Consider the following 25,618-nt stretch of genomic DNA (forward strand, 5'->3'; position numbering starts at 1 on the left):
AGAGGAGCAGTGGGAGAGGGAGGGAGAGAATCCCAAGCAGGCTCCACACTGTCTGTGCAGAGCCCTACATGGCGCTCGAACTCACAAACTGAGATCATGACTTGAGCTGAGATCAACATTTGGGTGCTTAATTGACTGAGCCACTCACACACCCCTTAGGGAACCTTTCTGAAGTACATGTGGGTAAACTGTGTTTTACTGTTTTTTTGGTAAATAAATATGTCAAGTAGTTTACATTTTGCTTATTTCATTGAAAAAGTAACGTTTTATTGCTTGATGTGTTTTAGGTACGGATAGATACGCTAGGCTTGCTTTGTGAAAGTAATCGAAGTACAGAAATTGTTTCCACAGAAGAAATGCAGTGGATTCAATTCTTTATCGCATACAATCTTAACAGTCAGTCCCCAGGAGTGCGGCAACAGATTTGTTCTCTTCTTAAAAAGGTAGAATTTCTCATCAGAAAGTATTGGAAAGTGGTGGACTCTGCTCTGCAAATCATTTTTGAAAAGAGCTCAGATTTTGAGAGAATGTGGGAATAATGGTCATAGGATTGGACTGCACATCCCTTCGTGGCCCTTCTGTGAACCATTTCCCTAAAGTTTACATTTGGGATTCAAGTCCATGGTATAAAGTCCTTTCGTTTTGGTGTAAAATAAATCAAACTTGAGCTCTTTTTTTTTTTTTTTTTTTTAATGTTTGAAAGTAAAAAAAAACTATAGTGATGGATCTTTCAGGGTGAAAGGTATTTTAAGAAAACTTTGGTGAGGGGAGGAAAGATGCCCTTGAAGCTTTACCATTTAAGTGCCTCATGAAATGGTGACTGTTGACTAATTCCACTTGAATTAATCACATGCCACATTTATGGGATGCAGAATTGGGAGAGTATAGAAGTGAGTATATCTGTAGTTTCATGCCAACCTAAAGGAAGTAGAACTGTAGTTTAATGACTGTATTCTGATTTGCAGTGATTTTTTGGGGGGAGTTTTAAAAATATGTGTTCATTTTCTGTCAGAGAGAAACACTGTATAAATATTAAGAGTTTAGAAACCAGTACTCTCCTTGCCTGAGGTTTAGTCTAAAGAATGTAGAAAACTTGTCCTTTGCCTTTTTTTAGACTGACATTTAAGATGAATGGAACTCACATATGCTTTATTTTTCTTTTTCTCAAAAGTTGTTTTGTAGGATACAGGAGAGTTCTCAGGTGCTTTATAAACTGGAGCAAAGTAGATCCAAACATGAGCCAGAGAATGAGTTATCCAAACAGCACCCTTCTGTATCTTTACAGCAGTATAAGGTAGGTGACCTGTTTCTAGACTTAAGGATTTTTACGAAACCTAGAGCAATTATGAATAAACGTTAAAGGGAAATAAATGGAAGTCTTGTAGTGAGTAGCGTTTCTGTGCTTTTTTCCCCTTCAATCTGGGTTTTACATATTTCTTCTGGCGCTTTGGTACTTCTCTCGAGGTACTCTGAGTTATAGAACCAGTGCTGGACTTGAGTCCTGTTACAGAATAACAGTAATGGGTTCACCTCAATCATTTACAGCTTAATGGGGGCTACATTAATTTAGTACTTTAACAGAAAGGTAATTGCTGGCCCTGAACTCGTCCACCCCTCCCCAGGGTAGAAGATTGCTATATCAGAGCCTGCTTCTTCTTTAGACTAACATGACCTACAGTGGCTTGATATTAGTGTTTCCTGGTCTGTGGTCCAGCTATGGAGTTTCTAGTCTATTCCATTTGGGAGGGAGTGTGAAGAGTAGGACTAGGTTTCAGGGTGCTGTGCTAATGGGATGGATGGAACCCCAGACATAGAAGCTCTACTGGGCCAAAGCTTAGCTTGACAACCTTCCATTTCTGTCCATCAGGAGTTTTTCACTGATTTCTTACTCCAAATCTAGCCTCTCAGAAGCAGGCTCTTATTTTCTTCTAAGACTCAGAGGACAGGGGCACCTGGGTGGCTCAATCCATTAAGCATCTGACTTTGGCTCAGGTCATGATCTCACAGTTCTTGAGTTCAAGGCCCACACCAGGCTCTGTGCTGACAGCTCAGAGCCTGGAGCCTGCTTCAGATTCTGTTTCCCTCTCTCTGCCCCTCCCAGCTTGACTCCCTCTCTCTCTCAAAAATACATGAACATTAAAAAAATTTAAGATTCAGGGGCGCCTGGGTGGCGCAGTTGGTTAAGCGTCCGACTTCAGCCAGGTCACAATCTCGCGGTCCGTGAGTTCGAGCCCCGCGTCGGGCTCTGGGCCGATGGCTCGGAGCCTGGAGCCTGTTTCCGATTCTGTGTCTCCCTCTCTCTCTGCCCCTTCCCCGTTCATGCTCTGTCTCTCTCTGTCCCCAAAATAAATAAAAAACGTTGAAAAAAAAAAAATTAAAAAAAAAAATTTAAGATTCAGAGGACACGAGTTCATTTATTTTCTTTCATTTAGCGAAATAGTTGTGATAAATTAATGATACATTGGAGCCATTACATACAACCTATTCTAAAAATTAGTATGGATGGCCTTAGCTTTCAGCTTTGTATTTGAAAGGTAAAAAAATCATGTAAAGGAGAATATTTCTATACCAAGGTTGAAGTCACCTTCAGCTTTGTAAAATCCCAACAGCGAAGATTGGAAAGTTACAACCTAAACATGAAAGACATCGGTGTAGTCCCATATCTGCCACTGGCTAGTTGTCTTACCTTATGAGTCTGTTTGACTCTAAGTGGGGTGAGTACCTTCTCTAGAAAGGTTGCTCTTGGGGATTAAACGAGAAAGCTGTTTGTAAACTCTAAATCACCCTAAAAAGCCTTGCTGGGCATCATTAAAAATGATTAGCGTGTATACTGAGCACATGCTTTTTGTTTGGAGCACTCATTTTTAGCCTTTCTTAGATCATTACTAGATGATCTAAGAAAACATGGCTCTTTTGCCTGTTTTTACAAGGGGTAAAATAACATTTGTGAAATATGAATTAGGTACTTAGAAAGATAAAACCTTTATTATGGATTGACATTCTGAATTTGTGTGGATACCTGGTTTCTTAGTTTGTCTTTGTGAATATATATGTTTTTGAAAATAGTCCTTTAGAGTCTTCACCTGAGTCAATCTCATGGTTCTGATATTTTCTCCCAACTGTAGTCACCTGTGGCTTTTGGCAGTTGTGACTTTGACACTATATTATTTATCATCATCTTTATAATAGTGGGAATAGTGGGTGTCATGCACAGTGTATGATAGGCTTGGTGCCAGTCAACAGAGTGAATCCTGGGGGAGAAGAGGAGGCTATTAGTTGGGAAAGGTGTCTTCGAGTCTAGTGAAGGAGATTATTTCATATCTAAATAACTAATAGTAATAGCTAGAGTACTTTTAAATTTACAAAATGCTTTGTATCCACATTTTCATTTAAACTTTAATAGCAAAACTGTGAGAGGCATTATTATCCTCACTTAAAAATGAGAAAATTAGGGCGCCTGGCAGGCTCAGTTGGAAGAGCGTGTGACTCTTGATCTCGGGGTTGTGAGTTAAAACCCAATGTTGGGTGTAGAGCCCACTTAAAAAAAAAAATGGTGACCGGGTGGCTCAGTTGGTTAAGCGCCCAACTTTGGCTCAGGTCGTGATCTCCCTGTTTGTGAGTGAAAGCCCTGCATCGGGCTCTACAGTGACAGTGCGGAGCCTGTTTGGGATTCTCTCTCCCTCTCTCTGTGCCCCTGTCCTGCTTGCACTCTCTCTCTCAGAATAAATAAACTTCAAGACAGTGAGAAAACTGCATCTTGGAAAAGTTGAGTAAACTGCCCAAGGTCCCTCAGCTACTAAGTGGTAGAGCCAAACTCCTATCCACATCTGCTCTTATTCCTAAAATCTGAATAGCGTTTTCCTAATACCTGCTTATTTGAAAGCATGGAAGTGAAAAAGTGCAGGGAGAATTTGTGAATGACACATAAGGTACTTGGAGGACCAAAGGAGCTGAGTAACAGGAAATAAGTTAGAGAATCAAGTTGGGGATGGGTAGCAATTTTTTTTTTTTTTGCTATAATAATCAAAACAGAGCTTAACAAACACACTGTGTGTGTATGTATAAATAAAATTTCCTTTTTTCCCCTAGGGAATACAGGTTTTTTTTTTTTTTTTTTTTTTTTTTTTTTTTTTTTTTTGTACCTATAAGGAGATATGTCATGGAGGTTCAGGAATTTCATACTTGTAGTTACACAGTTAACAAGTGGCAAAGCTGGAAATAGAAACCAATTTCATATCTGTGGTTGGCTTCCCTCTCTGGTCACCTAAGTGTTCCATCTTCTATGCATGAAAATGTAGCATAACAGTAGAATTAAACATACAGATATTTGTAATTTGAAATATATCACTTTAAACAATTTTAATGTTATTTTTCAATAGCCTGAATTATAACATGGCAAAAAGTCTTAAAGGCAAGTAGGGAAAACACCTGAGTAATCTAAAGGGATTTTGAATGCTAGGCTAAGGTATTTGGGAGCCTCACTAGGAGCTGTTAAAAGTGACAAGAACAGGGGCGCCTGGGTGGCTTAGTCGGTTGGGCGTCCGACTTCGGCTCAGGTCATGATCTCACGGTTCGTGGGTTCGAGCCCCGCATCGGGCTCGGTGCTGACAGCTCAGAGCCTGGAGCCTGCTTCAGATTCTGTGTCTCCCTCTCTCTCTGACCCTCCCCCGTTCATGCTCTGTCTCTCTCTGTCTCAAAAATAAATAAACATTAAAAAAAAAATTAAAAAAAAAAAGTGACAACATATATTGAGCTTCTCCTATATGTATAGGACAATATGCTTAGGACTAGGGATATAAATGTATGAACTGTGGTCCATGCCTCCCTGTGGGAGTCTGCTTGAGAGAAAGAACGATTTCTAAAAATATAAATGATAGTACAGTTAGGATAAGATCATTCTTTAAAAAAAAAATGTTTTTAATGTTTATTTTTGAGAAAGAGAGACAGAGCACAAGTGGTGGAGGGGCTGAGAGAGAGGGAGACCCAGAATCAGAAGCAGGCTCCAGGCTCCAAGCTGTCAGCACAGAGCCTGATGTGGGGTTCAAACTCATGAACCCCAAGATCATGACCTGAGCCGAAGTCAGACACTCAAGCAACTGAACCACCCAGGCACCCCAGGATAAGATTATTCTTTTTTTTTGTTTGTTTAACATTTATTTATTTTTGAGAGACAGAGAGAGACAGAGTATGAGCAGAGGAGGGACAGAGAGAGAGGGAGACAGAATTCAAATCAGGCTGCAGGCTCCGAGCTGTCAGCACAGAGCCTGACACGGGGCTCAAACTCACAAACTACGAGATCATGACCTGAGCCGAAGTTAGACGCTCAACCGATTGAGCCACCCGGCTGTCCTGGATAAGATCATTCTTAAAGGATGAACTTGTTGTCCTTTAATATGAATACTATACTATTCATTTATAATTAAAACTACTTTAACTAAGATATTTTCAATAACTACCCTATTGCTTTGAAACCCAATAGGTTTTTTATTTTTTTAATTTTTTTTGAAACCCAGTAGGTTTTTAAAAAAAAATTTTTTTTTTTTGAAAGAGAGAGCACGAGTAGGGGAGAGGGGCAGAGGGAGACAGGGAGTCTTTTTTTTTTTTTTTTTCTTGAGACAGAGAGAGAGGGAACAAGTGAGTGAGGGGCAGAGAGAGGGAGAGAGAGAGAATCCCATGACGGGCAGAGAGAGAGAGAAGCAGGGCTCATCCAAAGCGGGGCTCAAGCTCACCCGATGTGGGACTTGAACTCACGAACCGCAAGATCATGACCTGAGCCGAAGTCAGATGCTTAATCGACTGAGCTACCTGGGTACCCCAGAGAGGGAGAGAATCTTAGGCAGACTCCACCACACTCAGTGTGGAGCCCAACATGGGGCTCGATCCCATGACCTGAGCTGAAATCAAGAGTTGGAAGCTCAACTGACTGAGCCACACAGGTACCCCAAAATCCAATAGATTTAATAGACTAATAAAGTCTCACTTAGGGCTTGTAAGGGCCTATAAGATAAATCCTCATGATTGTATGTCATTGACCAAAGAAATGAATGCCAAGGTCCTTTCTGGAATCAGTTGGGACTAGAACTGCTTATGTGCTGCTCAGTTATATGTTGTTGGGGCATAGTGGTATATGAGATGCTTGAGAATCATAGCTTTTCCTTCTAAGTTTTCTCTTCAGTGTTACACAGAAATAGTAATAATTATTAGTATTTTAACCAGAGGAAGAAGACTTTATCTTGGATAAACTATTTCCCATTTTGCTTTTTTTTTAAATTGCATTTTACTAAAAGTTTCCATTTTTTTCCTTAACATTTATATAAAGAGAATGGTAGAGCCAGAGTCTCAAAGGGGAAGATAGAATACAGTGGAATAGTTGCATCTTTTTATGATTTGTGTCATTAGAGCCACATTTGTCAAGTATTATATTTACCAGATTTATCAAAGTAGTATGTGTTGGATTTTGGGGGAGGGGGGACATTAAAAAAAACTTTAAAAAATATACATACTCGAATGCCTCTGGTGAAGAAACCAATATTCGTACGGCTTTAGCACAAGTCAGAGCAGAACGGATCTTGTTCTCACTAAAAATGTGTACTTTTTTCTTGTATAGACTACAATAGAAATTGTACTCCTTGACCCTATAGAGATAGGGTTATGGTCAAGGGTACCAATCTGAATTGTCAAGGAAGTGAACAACTAGTATTGTTTTTAAAAATATTTTCCCTGTTAATTAAAAAAGAAGCCCAGTTCGGGCACCTGTGTGGCTCAGTCAGTTAAGTGTCTGACTCTTGGTTTTGGCTCAGGTCATGATCTCACTCCTTCATGGGTTCGAGTCCTATATCGAGTTCTGCGCTGACAACGGGGAGCCTGCTTGGAGTTTCCCTCTCTCTTTGCCCCTCCCCAATTTGCACTGTCTCTGTCTTCTCAAAATAAATAAATAAACATTAAAAAAAAAAAAAAAACTCCACTCTTTTTTTTAATTCAAATCCCAGTTAATTAACATATAGTGTAATAATGGTTTCAGGAATAGAATTTAGTTATTCATCACTTATGTATAACACCCAGTGCTCATCCCAACAAGTGCCCTCCTTAATGCCCATTTAGCTCATCCCCTCACCCAACAGCTCTCCAGCAACCCTATTTGTTCTCTGTATTTAAGAGTCTTTTATGGTTTGCCAAAAAAAAGAACCCCACTCTTAAAGGTGTTACTTTGAAGATAACCTATTATGAGTTAAGTTACTTACTATAATTTTTTTTTTTTTTTTTTTTTTTTTTTTTAGAATTTCATGTCATCCATTTGCAACAGTCTTTTTGAAGCGCTGTTTCCTGGTTCTTCCTACCCAACTAGATTTTCAGCTTTAACCATTTTAGGCTCAGTAGCTGAAGTTTTTCCAGTCCCAGAAGGTAAGCTTTCAATAATGTTTGGAGAAAAGTATTTTTTTCTTGCAAAACACATACTTTTTTCAACATTTTGTCTTACTTAAAGTTTTAGTTTTGTCATCTTTTATTTAGGTTCTTATAGGAGGTTTTATTCTCACTATATAATTCTTCCTTGGACATAATTAAATTTGTCATTTAGGGACGTAAGGCTGAGGAATTGTTTTCAGTGATCATTATTTCCCAACCCAAAACTACAGTTTTCACGGATTATGCTTATGATGAGAAGAGTGGCTTCTCTCAACCCCCAATTCATGTGTTGCTGTTTTCAGATAGTGTACAATCTGTCCTTTAAGTTTTAAAAATAAAAAAAAATAATAGCTTCTTTAAAAAAAATAATAGCCTCTTTATGTAAAACATTCCTCAGTGAGTCTTTGTGGTTAAAATGTGGTTTCCCTTATATGCTCTCAGTTTCATAAGTCCCAATCTGGTTTCAGAAAGACAGTATGTGGATGTCATTTCCAGGCATTCTGGTTTAATGATACCCTTTATTTCTCCTGTGGGGTACTCAAGAGGATGAACATTTAACTTCCTTCTGAGTCAGTTTTTTTCCTTTCTGACAACAAATAGTTCTTTTTATCCCTGCACTTAATTAAGTGTGTACGTTTTAATGTGGATTTCTTGTTTGTGCTCAGTGTTCCTTGACTGTGGTTAAATAGAAAAATATCCTGCTCAGCTGTTCTTTTGGAGGGAATGGCCAGAGGACCAGGAGGCTTTACACTGTAATTGGGTTATTATTATTTTTAGTTTAAATTTTTAGGCAAAGTGTAATGTTTTGGCAGGGAGGAGGATGGTTTTTGCTGTTCATGCAGCCCTGCTTCATTTAAAGAACACCATTTTTTTTTTCCAAGTTTTTGTTTTGAAAAGATTCAAACCAAGAGCAAAGTTTCAAGAATAGTTCACAAACGGCCATGTACCCTCTACCTAGATTCATCAGGTGTTATTATTTTGCTATATTTGGTTTATCTCTCTTTCGTTATTTTTTTTTTTTAACCACAACACAATGATCAAATTCAGGAAATTTAATGTTGATATGCTATTATCTATTATATAATCCACAACAAAATTTGCCAGTTGTCCCAATGAGTGGCCTTTCTTAGAAAAAGATTTTTACTGTGATCCGGGAACCAATCCCAGATCACACATTGCATTTCACTGTTATGCCTCTTAAGCCTCCTTTAATCTGGAAAGTTTTTTATTTCATGACATTAACATTTTGAGAGAATGTATCTCCATTTGGGTTTGCCTTATTGTTTCGATTGATTCAGGTTGTGCATTTTTGGTAGGTATAATGCATAAGTAATGTGGTGCTCTTCTCAGGGCATGTTATCAGGAGATACATGGTACTGGTTTGTCCTGTTATTCATGGTGATTAATTTGATCACCTGATTAAGGTAAGTGTGGTAGGCCCAAGCTCGACCTACAAAAGATAGCATCAAATCCTTAGAACCTGTTAATGTGAACCTTACCTAGAAAGCAGGCCTTTGCAGATATGATTAAGTTAAGGGTCTTAAGATAGTCCTGATTATGTGGGTGGGCCTAAATCCACCACAGCTGTTGTTATTAGAGAGGAACAGAGGGAGATGTGACACACAGAAGAGGAGGAGTCAACAGTGGACATGGAGATTGGAGTGATATGGCTTCAAGCCATGGAATACTGGCAGCCATCAGAAGCTGGAAGAGGTGAGCAATGAGTTCTTAGAACCTCCAGAGCAAGTGTGGCTCCACCGGCACCTTTATATCAGACTAATAGGACATTAGTCAAAATGGATCCAGTACTGTGAAAAAATAGATTTCTCTGGTTTTAAGTCACCAGGTTTATGGTAACTTGTGACTTTATGCACAGAAAATGAATACAGGGCTATCCCATCGGTTTAAGGAATTTATGTCGTATTATAACTTAATTTAGAAGATAAGGTTTTTTGGGTTTTTTTTTTTACATTTTTTTGATGTTTATTTAGTTTTGAAGGAGAGAGAGGGAGAGCATGAGAGGGGAAGTGCAGAGAGAGAGGGAGACACAGAATCCGAAGTAGGCTTCACACTCCGAGCTGTCAGGACAGTGCCTGACGCAGGGTGTGAACCCATGAACTGTGAGATCATGACCTGAGCCGAAGTCAGATGCTCAGCTGACTGAGCCCCTAGAAGATAAGGTTTTACCTGAGAATGATTGATTATCCACTTAACAAAAATTTTTCTGTGTTTAGTGTAGAGTTGCACCTAGGTGTATGGAAATAATAGTAGGCTGAATTAATATTGGTAACTTTTTAAAGTTTATTTATTTGAGACAGAGAGAGAGTGCATGGTGGAGGGGCAAAGAGAGAAGGAGGGAATCTCAAGCAGGCAGTGCAGAGCCCCATGCAGGGCTCAACACCAAGAATCAGGTGCTTAACCTGACTGAGCCACACAGGCACCCCAATATTGTTATTTTTTTTAATTGAGAGAGTAGTTTAGTTAATTAATTTTATTATTATTTTTTAGAGTTTATTTATTTTGAGAGAGAAAGGGAACACGTGCAAGCAGGGGAGGCGCAGAGAGAGAGGGAGAGAGAGAAAGAATCCCAAGCAGGCTCTGCGTTACCAGCACAGAGCTAGATTTGGGGCTTGAACTCATGACCTGAACCCAAATCAAGAGTTAGGCATTTAACCAACTGAGCCACCCAGGCTCTGTGAGTAGTTTAATATGTTTAAATGTACTTTAAAAGTGAAAAACCTGAGTCATCTTCCTTATGAGTGAGTCACATATAATTGGGCAGTGACTGATATCACAGTAATTATGTTAATTAGTCATCTTCCTAATGAGTGAGTCACATATAATTGGGCAGTGACTGATATCACAGTAACTATGTTAATTAAACAACTGGAAGGTAATGCAAATGCAGCAGGCCACACTTTACCCATTAACTTTAAAGGAAGCTAAAGAGGCATGGCTGTGAAATACAGTGTGGGAAACATAAATTCATTCTTCATCTTTATCTCAAGAACTTGAATGTGGGTTTTTATTTTATTTTACTGATGTGGGATTAGTCAAGATGGTTTCTGCCTTTACTCAAGTATATCTTAAGTTCAAGAAGAATAAACCACATGTTCCTTTTTCACTCAGAGTAAAATGTCATGGTATTCATGGTGCTAAATTGGATTCCACAGTTATATTAAAAGGGTTTGCTCAGCAAATACTTATTTAGTGCTTATTACATGTCAAGCAGCCAAGGATATGTAGTGTACAAAGCAAAATGGTTCCTATTAAAAAAATTTTTTTTTATTTGGGAGAGAGCAAGAGAGAGAGTGAGCATGTGCAGGGAAGGGCAGAGGGAGAAGGAGAGAGGGAGAATCCTAAGCAGGTTCTATGCCTAGCACAGAGCCCAATGTGGGGTTCAATCTCACAACCCTGGGATCATGACCTGAGCCAAAACCAAGAGTTGGATGGTCAACAGACTGAGCCACCCAGGTGCCCCAAAATGCTTCCCATTTTTGAGCTTAGATATTTCAGTGAAGGGGGACAGACAATAAATTAACAAGTAATGTATAGAATTTCAGATGGAGAGAAGTATTATGAAAAAATATTTCAGGAAGGAAAGTGGGGGGAATATTGAGTGTCTGCTAGGATGGGAAGCTGTTTCCGTCCGTGGTGTCAGAGATGGTTTCAGATTTGAGCAAAGTTCCTAAACGAGCAGTGGGTCAAAGAAGAAATCACAAAGGAGATTAGAAAATACTTTGAGATGAATGAAAACCAAAGTACGATTTACCAGAACTTACGGGATGAAGCAAAAGCTTATAGGGAGATTTACAGCTGTAAACGCCTACATTAAAAAAGAGAAATGATCTCAAATCAATAACTTAACTTTACACCTCAAAGTATTAGAAAAAGAAGAGCAAACAGCCCACAATTAGCAGAAGGAAGGAAATAATAATATGATAAATGAGTGAAATGGAGAATAGGAAAACATTATAGAGAATCAATGAAACCAAAGTTGGTTTTTTTTTTAAGTTGGTTTTTTTAAAAGGTCAACAAAATTGACAAAATTTTAGCTACAAGAAAAAAACAAAAGAAGGTGCAAATAACTTAAGATCAGAAATGTAAGCAGGGACATTATTCTATTGACCTTATAGAAATAAAAATGATTATAAGACAATACTATGAACAATTGTATTTTCAATAAATTGGATAACTTAGATGAAATGGACAGATTCCTAGAAACATAAAGTTACTGACTTAAACAGAGAACTTGTTATGTGTAGCAAATAAGAGATGGAGTCAGTAATCAAAAGCGTATCAGCAAAGAAAAGTCTAGAGGGAGTGGCTCCACTGCTAATTCTACCAAACATTTAAAGACTTAAAATCAGCCCTTCTCAGACTCTTCCAAAAAATTGGACAGAAGGGAACATTTCCAGACTCATTCTGTGGAGCCAGCATCACCCTGATACCAAAGCCAGACAAAGATACCACAAGAAAACTATAGGCTGGTATTGCTTATAAACATAAATATAAAAATTCTCTACAGAATGTTAGCAAACCAAACCCAACAGCATATTAAAAGTATTATACCCATAGCTAATTAAGTGGAATTTATTCCAGGAATGCAAGGGTGGTTTAACATAAAAAAAAAAAAAAAAGGTCAATGTAATACACCACATTAAAATGAAGGGGGAAAAAAAAAACCATGATAATCTGTATTGATGCAGAAAAGTGTTGACAAAATTCAGCAGTGCCCTGTCATGATAAAGAACACTTAGGAAACTAGGAATAGAAGGGAGCTTGCTTGCTTGCTTGCTTTCAGTTGTTTTGAACATTTATGTATTTTTAAGACAGAGACAGACACGAGCGGGGTCGGGGCGGGGGTTGGGGGAGGTGCAGAGAGAGAGAGGGGGAGACACAGAATCCAAAGCAGGATCCAGGCTCCAAGCTGTCTGCACAGAGCCCGACTTGGGTCTCAAACTCAAGGACCTTGAGATCACGACCTGAGCCAAAGTCGGATGCTCAACCTACTGAGCCACCCAGGTGCCCTGAAGGGAGCTTTCTTAATAGGATAAAGGACATTCATGAAAATCGCACCATACTCAATGGTGAAAGATCGAAAGCCTTTCCTCTGTGATCAGGAACAAGATACAGATGTCCACTTTGACCACTACTGACCACCATTGTCCTGAAAGCTTTAGCCAGAGCAGTAAGGCAAGAAAAAGAAATTAAAAGCATCTGAGTTGGAAAAGAAGCAAATTTGAACTGAGGTGTAAATAAATGACAAAAACTTGATTTACTTGCTCTAGGAGTTTCACAGGGTTCCACTAACTTGTTAATATTAAATAAGAAATGCACATCATATTGAATATCATGCCTCAAATTAACATAGGAATGTTTTCAGGTATTATCAGTGGTTCATTTGTTAAGTGTTCTTTACATTCTGCTGTGAAGCCCATTATTCCCATAGTTGTTTAGTCTTAATCTTAGATTTAAGTGGACTTGGTGACTACCATCATTCTTTTGTGATAGTTTTTCTGTTCATTTCTTGGTTGGCTGAAATTCATCTTTTCTTTGAGAAGAGTTTTTGGGGAAATGTAGTTCTTAATTTCTTATACCTCCAGAAATGCTTATGTTGCTGTTACACATGATGCTGGAATAGGATTTTGATGTATAATTTTTCACCACAACTTTCCCTGAGGATGTTGTAAGCATTGCTCCACTGTCTTCTAGCCTCACGTGTTGCTAAGGCAAAGAATAAAGCCAGCTTAATTTTTTCCATTTTGTAGATGAATTTTGTGTCTGAATGACCAAAAGATTCCTTCTTTATCTTTGATGCTCCGTGATTCTATTAGGATATGTCATTGATTATTCTGCATTGATTTAACTAAGGTGGTAGGACTTTGGATTCCAGATCAAGACATTTTACAAAGATTTTTTAAAAGATGAATTCCGAAATTTATTTGTTTTTATTTATTTAAAAACCAACTTTGGGATCTTTTATATACAACATACTCTTTGAAAGAGAATGGTTTTAAACAAAATTTTAAAAAGTATTTTTTATTTGGGGAACTTTATTATTTTATCATTTTAGGAAATAAAGGACAAATTATTCTTTTATATGCTACTCTGGATAAACTGTGAAGTGTGAATTTTTCTTTAAATTTGACCAAATAATTTAAACATGTTGATTTCCTTTTTCTTTTATTAACTTAAAAAATTATTATTTATTTATTAAAATAATTTTTTTAATGTTTATTTATTTTTGAGGGAGAGGGAGACAGAGTGTGAGCAGGGGAGGGGCAGAGAGAGAGAGGGAGACAGAATCTGAAGCAGGTTCCAAGCTCTGAGCTGTTAGCATAGAGCCTGATGTGGTGCTCAGACTCATGAATTGCGAGATCATGACCTAAGCCAAAGTGGGTCGCTTAACCAACTGAGCCACCCAAACACCTTTATTTATTTACCTTTTAAAGTAAGCTCCACACCCAAGGTGAGGCTTGAACTCACGACCCTGAGATCAAGAGTTGCATGTACTGTTGACTGAGCCAGCCAAGTGCCTCCCTCTTTTATTCACTTTTAAATCTTTTTCTTTTTTTAGGTCAAGTCCAAACAGTGTATCAGCTGAGTCATGATATCAATGTCGGTCGTTTCCAAACACTAATGGAATGTTTTACCAGTACTTTTGAAGAAGTGAAAATTTTAGCATTTGATCTTCTGATGAAGTTACCAAAAACAGTTGTACAATTCCAGGTCTTTGGTCTTTTCCTATATAAACGTAAATGTGGTATATGCATGAAAGCTTTCTAGTTTTAGCAGCAAATAAAGCAATCTGGATTGTCCAGGCTCTTTGCGTCTGCCTTCTCACATCTTCTGACTATTTCAGTTATCATACGTATACTGTTGCAGGGTGGTAGGTAGGGATGGATGGTAGGGAAGGAGGAAATACCATAAGAGAAAACAAAGTCCACATCTGTGAGCTTTGCTTTTTTTTTATTGTTTTGATAAAAAAAGGAGGTGTAAGAAGCAGTAGGTTTTATTACCCACAAGATTTTTCATAGATTTCAGTTAACTGCGGTCTCCCCAGTTCCCGTGGACATGTTAATATTCGGTCCAAACACATCACTTACAGTAACTTGAGTGTTTTGAGATAACATCCTTGCCAAGTTGACTGGGAAGCTGAGTGTAAGTGAGGTAGAGAACATGTTTCTGATCTTCCAACAAGCAGTAGCTAAACTGAGACTGAAACTCAGAGCACTTGAGGTTAACAACAGTTCTCTTCCTTGGCCTCCTACCCCAGCCCCAGCCCCAGCCCCTAAGAGAAGTTGTCTCTTCCTGACAACTGGCACTTCTAGCTGTAGGGTGAGAAGCGAAGGTGGGCTAGGAGTGATGGCACAACATGGGGTGCTTGGCTCTGCCCTTGAGGTATATTCTGAGGCTGTGACCACCAGCAGCTGTGGATTCACTGGCTCCAGAGCTTTGCTATGGCTTTCTGTTAGAACTGTATAGAGGCCAAAGGTGCCTACAGGGGCTGCAGCTGAGCCATGGTCTGTTCTCTGGCTGTTAGGCTCTATTTAGGGTGGGACAGCTTATAGATACGGTGGGATTCTATAGGAGCGCATGTCAGAGAGCACAAGGTGTCTGTTTCATTGGCTTCTAGATGGCATTGCAGTATCTTAGAGCATCGTTCAGGTGCCCTGCTAAGCAGAAGCTTCTTTTGGTGCTTAGGCTTCAAACTTTTGTACCATATAGAGTTTTTAAAGGAGATGCTTTCTCTTCCTCTGTTTCCTTTCTCTTCTCCCACCTTCCCATCCTCCTTGCCCCTTACCATTCATCACACTGAAGCCTTGTATCATATAGATGACTCATACTTGGCAAATATTTTGAGAATATCTTGTGTGGGGAGGGTATATTATAGCACCTATATGAAAAACTTGGTCCTTTGATGTAACTTTAAAACGTTTTTAAATCCTAACTATTCTCTCTAAGGACCTGTGTGTGTATATATACGTATATATATATGTTTCCTGTGTATATATGTTTTTGATGGCATATCTTTGTAATACATGGTTTTACTACTCAGATAGTCTGTTGCCCTTTTTTCTTGTGGAGCTACATATCCAAGATCTTTATATTATATTTTTACTGACCTCAGATGATAGAACAAAGATATTTTAGACTCCAAAGGCCATGTATTGTGTTTCTTACTAATTGTTAGTTAAGCAATTCTGGGACTTAACTGTAAGTTACAAAAAAATGGCTTAGGTGCTCAATTGGTTCTTTCTAATGTTTATTTAGATTTGAGCTTTTGGCCCCTATCTTTAAGTTTTTTAGGTCGCAGAAAATTAAACATATCAAATGGCAAAGAATTTAAACTGAAAGAAATAGGTATTTGAATCAGTATGTTTGTTACCTGTTAGAAATAAATAGATTTCCAATTAAATTAAATATCTATATACCTATAACCAAATTGAAAATTAAGTTTATAATGATTTTTTTCCCCTTGTATTAGACAGTTCTGGAATAATCCTAGTATAATTAATATAATTGAGCCATGAAACCCTAAGTCCCAGTGTACTGAATATGCAGTCTGTCTACTATGGATTTGGGACTAGGACCCACATCTCCTGACTTCAGCCCAGTGCCTTTCCATGCATGTTACAGTGAACTGTCCTTTTCTTCGTTAGGACAGACATGTGAGTGGATGTTTCTATGAGATAGAGGTGTGGGAGCTCTGATGCAGAGTTTCTGAGGCTGATATGAGCACTTTATTTTTTACACATATACATGGATTTTCACCAGGAATAGCCTGGTGGATTTGTCCTTTTGTGTGGACACAACACAGGTAAAATAAACTTCAGTGTACAAAAAACTCCATGTGGAAATAACAAAGATGATCTGGCCATTTCTACAGGAAAAAGCGTATTTCTGCTGGAGAAAGAGGTGCTTTAAAAAAGAAAAGCATTATCAGTGTTGCATTTCCCAAAGAAATTACATTCAAGATCCTCATCATTAGAGCTGAATAATAATAATCAATAATTACTATAATAAAAAGTCTAACCTATATTCAGGGAGAAAGGGAATTGAATTAATGTTTATACTGAGTACAGTTATGTGGCAGGCTCTGTTTTTAAATATGTACTATCCCTTCAAATCAAAGAAATGTTTCAGTGACAGTTACTGAGTCTGTGATTTATTCTAGGATTCGGAGAAACTGCAAGGCTTATTCCAGGCAGCACTGGAGCTCAGCACAAGCACCAAGCCATATGACTGTGTGACAGCTTCCTACCTGCTGAACTTCTTAATCTGGCAGAATGCCCTCCCCTCATCTCTCTCTGCCTACTTACAAACTCAACAAGCTGCATGTGGTGATGGAGATACATCTGCTATTGTGGTGGAAAGGAACACATTAATGGGTTTGTATTGAATAAGTGACCTTTTGCTGTCGCTTATCAAAACCAGTATCTTTCTCACTATTCATTTAGTTAGCATTGCTAGTGGTTAAACATTTACTTGGTGTTTTTTATTTAAGAGTTTACCAGCATATGAGAATACATGAATTTCTCTTTTGCAAGTAAATAGTTTACTCAGCTATGACACTTTCTACACAGAGAGTTCGTGTTAAATAAGTAGATATACAAATGTATATTAATACAGCTCTTACTTAAATAGGACCTCTTTCTCTGCCAAAAATTGTGCTTTTTTTTTTTTTTTTTGCAGAAATTTTTCTGTATCTACAGCCAGATCATCTTTGCTGTTTCTATATAGAGCAGAGTTCCTTTGTCTGTCAGGGCTCATGCTTTCACTGGCTGTCCCACTCCTGCCTTTTACTCTTCCCATAGCCGGTTCCAAGACCTAGGGTCTAAGTTGGCTGAGGCCTAGTGACTTCCAATGAATATTTGTTGAGGATTCATGTATTTACTTTTGTGCTAGTAAATCTTCATTTTGGAATTGTGAGGACAGATATGAATTTTTATTTAAAAAGAAAGAGAGGTCAGATGTAGGAAGAGTATTAAAAGTTGTTCTCTCCAAGATGGCAAAAATGCTGTGAAAAAGAGAACTAATAATGGGAAAAAATTAGGAGGCCCTGGGTAGTTCTGGTGGAAACGTGGCCATGGATCTGGGGATAGAGAGGTGACAGTGCCATGGAAGATGGCACTTACCCACTCTAGTTGCTTCAGGCCTGGGTTTGAAAGGAGACCCTGATACATGAGAGGAAGAGGTTTGCACTTCGGGTAAACTGGGGAGTTCATGTACAGGACTTATTTTATTCATTTTTTAATGTTTTTTTATTTTGGAGAAAGAGTGAGCGAGCAAGTGGGGGAAGGGCAAAGAGGATGAAAGAGGATCTGAAGCAGGCTCTGCACTGATGGCAGAGAGCCAATGGCGGGGCTCAAACTCATAAACCGTGAAATCATGACCTGAGCTGAAGTCGGATTCTTAACCCGACTGAGCCACCCAAGGGCCCCTCATGTACAGGATTTTTTTAATTCAAGGCATTTAAAAACTTTGTGAAATTTTTCATGCATACAAAAATATTTAAATATATTTGGGATTTAAATAGTAATAGTATAAAAATTTCATAAGTTTTATTCCCAAGCTAGGTGATAACACACAACTTAAGAAGTACAACAGCACCCATACCTTTGAAGCCTCTCCTTTATCCTGGCTCCCTCCCCTTGCCGTATAATTACTGTCCTATATATTATGTCAGTCTTTCATCTTTATTTTACCTAGATTTTGCCACCCATGTATATATCATTTAAGCAATGTATTATTTACTTTTACATGATTTTGAATTTTATATAAATAGTACCATATGTATTATACAAGTTTACTGCAATTTATTAGTACATTTTCCTGTTGATGGACTTCTTCTTTCTAAATAAGTAATGCTGATATGAACACTCTTGTACATATATCTTCTATTAGACATGTCTAGGAGTTTATGGTAAACAAAAAAGGATAATAGCCTAGTCATAAAATATGTGTATCCTCAGTTTAACTAGATGATGCCAAATAGATTTTTAAATTACATTCCTACCAATAAATTATGAGAGTTGTGGTGTATTATATCATCACCAGAACTTGCCCTTGTCAGATTTTAAAAGTTTATGGAATATAAAGTAGTATCTTGTGGTTTCATCTTGCATTTTTCTGATAGCTAATGTAATTGAACATCTTTTTACATGTTTGTAAGCCATTTGCTTCTCCCCTTCTGTGAAATGGCTTTGTTTAGTTTTCTATAGGGTTGTTTGTCTTTTTCCTATTGATTTTTAGGATTTATATATTCTAAATGTTAATAATTTACTGGTTAGACATAATTCTAAAATTTAAAGCTGCTGAGCTATGCTGGGATAACTGGATAGTTATACACAAAAGAATGAAATTGAACCCACTACTTCATACCATATTACAAAAATTAGTTTAAAATGAATCAAAGACCTAACTGCAAAAGGTAAAAAGAAAACATGGGTGTAAATCTTTGTGATCTTAGGTTAGGCAGTGGTTTCTTGGATCTGACACCTAAAGCACAAGCAAACAAAGAAAATATAGATAAATTGGCCTTCATCAAAATTTGAAACTTGTGTATGTCAAGGGTACCATCAAGAAAGTGAGAAGACAACCTGTAGAAGGGAAAACATATTTGCAACTCCTTTATCTGATAGAGGACTTGTGTCTAAAATATATGAAGAATTTTTACTACTCGCTAGTGGAAGCATATTACCAAATTTAAAAGTGGACAAAGAATCTGAATAGACATTTCTCCATAAAAGACAAATGTGAAAAATAATCACATAAAAAGATGCTCAGCATCATTAGCCACTAGGGAAATACAATCAAAATTACATTGAGGAAGCACTTCATACCTAGTAGGGTGGCTCTAAACAAGAAAATAGATAATAACGTGTGTATGGAGATGTGGAGAAAACCGCGTTCTCGCGCACTGCTGTGGGAATGTAAAATGGTGTAGCCACATTGGAAAACAGTCTGGCAGTTCCTTGAAAAGTTAAACATGGCGTTACTATATGATCCCACAGTTCCACGCTCAGGCTGCTCTAACAAGATACCATAGCCTGGGTGGCTTAAACAATGGACATTTATTTCTCACAGTTGTGGAAGCTGAAGAGTTTGAGATTAAGGTGCCAGCAGTTTCATATGCCTCATGAGAACCCTTACCCTGGCTTCAGAGAGCACCCTTCTTGCTCTGTGCTCACATGGAGGAGAACAAGCTCTGGTCTCTTCCTCTTCTTTTAAGGACTCTAATCCCATCACAGGGTCCCACCCTCATGACCTCATCTAAACCTAATTACTTCCTAAAAACTCCCATTTTCAAATACCATCACACTTTAAGGCTTCAACATATGTACTTTGGGAAGGACACAAACATTTAGTCCATACTGGGCATATATACTTAAGAGAAATGAAAACTATGCCCAAACAAAAACTTGTACGTGAATGTTGATAGCAACATTATTCATGATAACCAGAAAATGGAAACAGCTCACATGTCCATCAACTGTTAAATGGATAAATAAAATGTGATATGTTCATACAACGGACTGTTATTCAGCCATTAAAAAGTGAATATTGATACACACTACAACATGGATGAGCTTTGAAAACATTATGCTAAGTGAAAAAAGCCATATAATATATGATTCCATTTAGGTATGTCCAGAATAGGCAAATCTACAGAGACAGAAAATAGATAAGCTTAGGCCTGGGGAAGGTGAAAGGTTGAGGGAGGGGAGTGACTGATAATGGCTAAGGGTTTTTTGATGGGGAGAGGGTTAAAATGTTCTAAAATTCACTGTACTGATATTTGCACATATCTGTGAATGTACTAAAAACCATTGGCTTGTGCACTAGGTGTATAAATTGCATGGTATGTGAATTATATCTCAATAAAGCCATTATTTTAAAACAACAGCAACTGTTCTAATAGCACATGGCACATGGGCCTGGGGTCTGATGCCCCAGATAGAGGATGTCTAGGAAGGATTCAGAGTGAATGCTATAAATGGATCCAGGAAGTTAAGGAAAGACACAGTTCTACCTTAACTGGAAATACATAACAGGCTAGATAACTTTGGAAGATCTCTTCATTATTTTTTTTAATGTTTATTTTGAGAGAGAGAGAATACATAAGTGAGCACGAGCAGGGGAGGGGCAGAGAGAGAGGGAGAGAGAGAATCCCAAGGAGGCTCTGTGCTGGTAGCACCATGTGGGGCTCAATCTCATGAACCGTGAGATCATGACCTGAGCCAAAATCCAGAGTCAGAAGCACAGCAGACTGAGCCACCCAGGTGCCGCTGAAAGATCTCTTAAAAGCAACAAGAACAACAACAAAAACAAAAAACCTTGAACATAAAGCTTAGTTGAGTTGGATTTTTTGTGGGCACTGTTGAACTATTCACAAATTTATAAATGTGTTTCTAAGTTGGCATTATTCTGGGTTTTTGTTTGCTTTTTCTAGTTATCAAATGCTTGTTGGAAAATCTTGAGGTGGAAATATCTCAGGCTGAAAATTCTTTGCTTCAGGCAGCAGCATCCTTTCCACTATATGGGCGAGCCCACTGTATAACAGGAGCTCTGCAGAGGTTGTCTCTAAAGTAAGTATATCCACAGCTCTCTCCCCATCACGCATTTCTGAGCTCTCAACTCTTACTGGAATGTGTCCTAGGAAAGGAATGTATTGCGTTAAAGAGAATTCAAAATTAGATTTTAAAAGGTACCTATGTACACATATTTTTCTATGTCTTAAATATTTCATAGATTGCACAGTTTTGAAACAAATTGTTTCAACTTCTTATGTGTCATAATTTCCATTTGCAATTTTTGATTGTTTGCTTTTACTACAAATTTCCCTACTGACTTCTGTTGCAGCAGCCTGCAGTTGGTGAGTGAATGGAGACCTGTGGTAGAGAAGCTCCTCTTGGTGTCGTATAGGCTTTCTGCCGTGGTGTCTCCGGTCATTCAGAGTTCCTCCCCAGAAGGCCTCATCCCAATGGACACTGATTCAGGTCAGCAGATGAAAGAAACCGTAATTATTATATTTTTCCTCATTACCTACCCGCAGCGTACCCCCCCAAACCATTTTTTGGGGAAGATACAAAAGTTAAATAGGTTGGTTAAGGAATTACTTATGATTAGTAAGATTGCTGCCACTTTAGTATTGTTTTTTACTCTTAAAAAATAACCAAAACAAACAAATCAATAAAGTAGGATGAGTGAAGTACTTTTTCTCCTGGGGTAGATTGGATTTTCTAGTATTGTCATTTCGGAGCACCACCTACTAGATAGCAGCTGGGACTGGGAGAGTGGGCAGGATAAATCAGAGAGGTGGGGTTCAGTCAGAAAGGGCAACCTGTTAGGAATCTGGAATGGGGAAAGAGCATTTGATATACAAAGACCATCTAATTAAAAAAAGAAATAGGAGAAGATACTCAAAATGCCCCAAATTGAACTCATGAACTTTCATCTGTCTTTTCCCTCCCAACCCCTGTGTCTTTGTAAATGGCCCTACCAAAGATTTGTTTACGTAAGTCAAGAGCCTCGGACTGCTTGACGTCTCTGTCTTGCTCCGTATATACTGCCTGTCCTCACATTCTTTCAGTGGTGCCCCTTAACTGTCTTTCGAATCCGTTCTCTTTTTATCTGTATCTTCTAACCTTACTCCAGGCTCTCCTCCTCTCTTGTTCGGATAACTCCACGGGCCTCCCAACTGGTTTCTCCCCATCTCTTGGCTCATTCCATTTCCTTTTTACTGTATTCACAGCAGTCCTTTCTCATATAATTCATCATGTTACACATTATCTCTGCTTAACCCTTGTTGTCTGCCCCACTCCATCTCCCTTTATTTAAAATACTTGAGTGACCTCAGATCAGATCCTATAATAGTTGGGCTCCTGCAACCTTGCCAGTCTCATTTCTTACACTTTTCTTCTTCCCAGCGCATTCCACATGGAGTTGTTGCAATTTAATTAACAGGGATCTTCTCGATATTTTCCTCCCTTGTGCTTAGCAAGTGCCTGGTAGAAAGAGGTTTACAATTAATATTTGTTATAATGAATAAACCAATGCAGGAATGATTCCTGAAAGGTTAGGAACTAAGTGTGTGGGATGTCGTAGGTGGCATATATATACCTGTATTAAAACAGCCAGAAGGGATTGGATGCTAAAGGTGTTATACTAACAGGAGTATTCCTTTGAACACCTAGAAAATCATGAAGAAAATTTACTTTTGGCGTTGAAACATAGTTAGTGAATGCATTTTGGAGTGCAAATGAGAGTCTTGTATTAAAAACACACTGAGCATATATCATAAATACCCAATTAAAGTAACTTGGAGTTGTGTGTTTGTGTGAAAATGTTAGATTTTGTTCTTAACTAAAAATGAGTTGGCAGATTGATGATGGTTCATGATCTTAAGACACAGTTATTTGTTAATTTTGGCTGAGAGTTGACCAAAATTTGATGTTTTAGTTTTCTTACTTAAACAGTACATGGGAGTAAGGAACATTCAATCTCAAAGCTAATATTTGGATCAGGCAAGTACCAGTATATTCTGAATGAGAAATCTTGAATGTTTGTCACCTATTGTGGGTGGGGCCTATAGAGTATGCTAAAATTCTGTTTGTTATTCAGGTTTTAAAATACCTGTTGGTCAAGTGGCCAAAATGAACAAATCAGGAGACTATAGATGCTGGAGAGGATGTGGAGAAACGGGAACCCTCTTGCACTGTTTTGGTGGGAATGCAAATTGGTGCAGCCGCTCTGGAAAACAGTGTGGAGGTTCCTCAGAAAATTAAAAATAGACCTACCCTATGACCCAGCAATAGCACTGCTAGGAATTTACCCAAGGGATACAGGAGTACTGATGCATAGGGGCACTTGTACCCCAATGTTTATACCAGCACTCTCAACAATAGCCAAATTATGGAAAGAGCCTAAATGTCCATCAACTGATGAATGGATAAAGAAATTGTGGTTTATATACACAATGGAGTACTACATGGCAATGAGAAAGAACGAAATATGGCCCTTTGTAGCAACGTGGATGGAACTGGAGAGTGTGATGCTAAGTGAAATAAGCCATACAGAGAAAGACAGATACCATATGTTTTCACTCTTATGTGGATCCTGAGAAACTTAACAGAAACCCATGGGGGAGGGGAAGGGAAAAAAAAAAAAAGTGGTTAGAGTGGGAGGGAGCCAAAGTATAAGAGACTCTTAAAAACTGAGAACAAACTGAGGGTTGATGGGGGGTGGGAGGGAGGGGAGGGTGGGTGATGGGTATTGAGGAGGGCACCTTTTGGGATGAGCACTGGGTGTTGTATGGAAACCAGTTTGACAATAAATTTCATATATTGAAAAAAAAAATAAAAAATAAAATACCTGTTGGTCTCAAAAACAGTCTGTGACCCACAGACTTTTCCTTGATTTTTGCCTTTTCTTTTTTCCTCTGGTTGTCTCCGTTTTTCCTGTTTTTTTACCCCCACACTATCTGCCATGCATTCTGAATTTCTTGAAAATGTTTCTTTTCTCTGAAAGCCATAAAAATGAATGGGTCACATTTTATTCTGATTATCCTTTTTTTCTAAGTCTTTCCATGGTTTCTATTTGGAGCCAGTGATAACTTTTTTTTTTTGTATTTTGAGAGAGAGCAAGTGAGAGAGAGAGCATGACCAGGGGAGGGGCAGAGAGAGAGAGAGGGAGAGAAAGAATCCCAAGCAGCCTTCATCCTCAGCCCGGATAGAGCCTGACTCAGGGCTCGATCCCACAACTGCGAGATCACTACCTTAGCCGGTATCAGGAGTCGGATGCTTAACCAACTGAGCCACCCAGGTGCTCTGCCAGCGATACATTTTCATGGCTGTCAAAATTTGTTTTGGCAATATTTCATGGAGGTCACGAATGAACAGAAGACATTGGTTGAATCATCATGGTAGCAGTTTGGGTCTTTATAGCTCCTTTTAGACCTAAAATGTAAGTTTGTATAATAGGTATATGAAATACCCATTCTTTGATTCGTTAATTGGTTTCAGGTGATTAGCTGTTGTTATTTATTTATTTATTTTCTTAAAATATCTGAGCCTGGCTAGCTCTTATTACTGTGTCACGTATTCATTCCCTTAGTCCATGTTACTGAACCTCTGCCATGAGCCAGTGGCTGGCGTAGACGCTGGAGACCCAGCAGCGAACAAAGTGTTGCATTCATGGAGCTTGCATTTCTTAATCCATTAAGTGCTTAAGGAATAAATATGAAGTTCAATATAATACTAGGATTGTAAATCATACTTAGCAGTATATTGTGTAATGTATTTCAAAGTCAAATATAGAGTCTTTATAATCTTTCTGGGCTATAAAAGCGTTTTTTTCTTTATTTCTAATTGAAGCATGGTTGACAATACGATATTATATTAAGGATTGTTTTTGTTGTTGTGGTTTCTTACCTCTTAAAACAAAATTGCACTTTGGTGCTCTTTTTTCACGTGATTGAGCACCGTCTTGGAGATTCTTAGACAACACTAAGAAAAGCAACATAAATGAGATGGTGGCCTTTGTCCTATGGAGAGTTTCTGTTGTATTGTTTTGTCCTGTCTTCAACCAATTTAAAATTTTTGTCGTATTTTAAAAGCATACTCAAGTGTCATGAAGACCTTACATAAATAATTTTCACATTATCTACCCCATGTGTCCCTTCTAATAGAGCTGATTATTAAGTATTAAAAATTACAGGGGCACCTGGGTGGCTTAGTAGGTTAAGCGTCTGACTTCGGCTCAGGTCATGATCTCACGGTCCGTGAGTTCGAGCCCTGCGTCGGGCTCTGTGCTGACGGCTCAGAGCCTGGAGCCTGCTTCCGATTCTGTGTCTCCCTCTCTCTCTGCCCCTCCTCTGTTCATGCTCTGTCTCTCTCTGTCTCAAAAATAAATAAACGTTAAAAAAAAATTACAAAATTTGGGAAGGCAAATACCCCCAAGGGAAATCTGCAAGGGATTCGGAACTGGAGTTTGTGCACTCCCATTTTTTTTCCTCAGAGTCAGCAAGCCGCTTACAGATGATTCTGAGTGAGATTCAGCCACGAGATACTAATGACTACTTCAATCAAGCCAAAATACTGAAAGAACGTGATAGTTTTGATTTGGAGGACTTGAATGCCAGTGTGCTGGATATTGGTGCTTCTGCAGAGATCAAAGGTAGCATGTATAAAATCAATATTGTAATATT

At 38.4% G+C, this 25,618-nt stretch overlaps 1 protein-coding gene across 6 annotated transcripts in view; it reads left to right on the top strand.

Moving 5' to 3' along the window:
* THADA (THADA armadillo repeat containing) overlaps positions 1-25,618 on the top strand; it is a 330,983-nt gene that overhangs the window by 26,674 nt on the left and 278,691 nt on the right. For 3 of the 6 annotated variants that reach the window (XM_058684278.1, XM_058684282.1, XM_058684283.1), the window contains 8 exons: positions 288-443; positions 1,172-1,294; positions 7,278-7,401; positions 13,985-14,136; positions 16,586-16,799; positions 20,864-20,999; positions 21,274-21,410; positions 25,429-25,590. In XM_058684278.1, the coding sequence (XP_058540261.1) occupies positions 288-443; positions 1,172-1,294; positions 7,278-7,401; positions 13,985-14,136; positions 16,586-16,799; positions 20,864-20,999; positions 21,274-21,410; positions 25,429-25,590 (1,204 nt within the window). The remainder of the gene's footprint in view (positions 1-287; positions 444-1,171; positions 1,295-7,277; positions 7,402-13,984; positions 14,137-16,585; positions 16,800-20,863; positions 21,000-21,273; positions 21,411-25,428; positions 25,591-25,618) is intronic. The other 3 variants (XM_058684279.1, XM_058684280.1, XM_058684281.1) reach the window with 3 other exon arrangements.

Source organism: Neofelis nebulosa, chromosome 9 (genome assembly GCF_028018385.1).
Source record: "Neofelis nebulosa isolate mNeoNeb1 chromosome 9, mNeoNeb1.pri, whole genome shotgun sequence".
Lineage (NCBI taxonomy): Eukaryota > Metazoa > Chordata > Mammalia > Carnivora > Felidae > Neofelis > Neofelis nebulosa.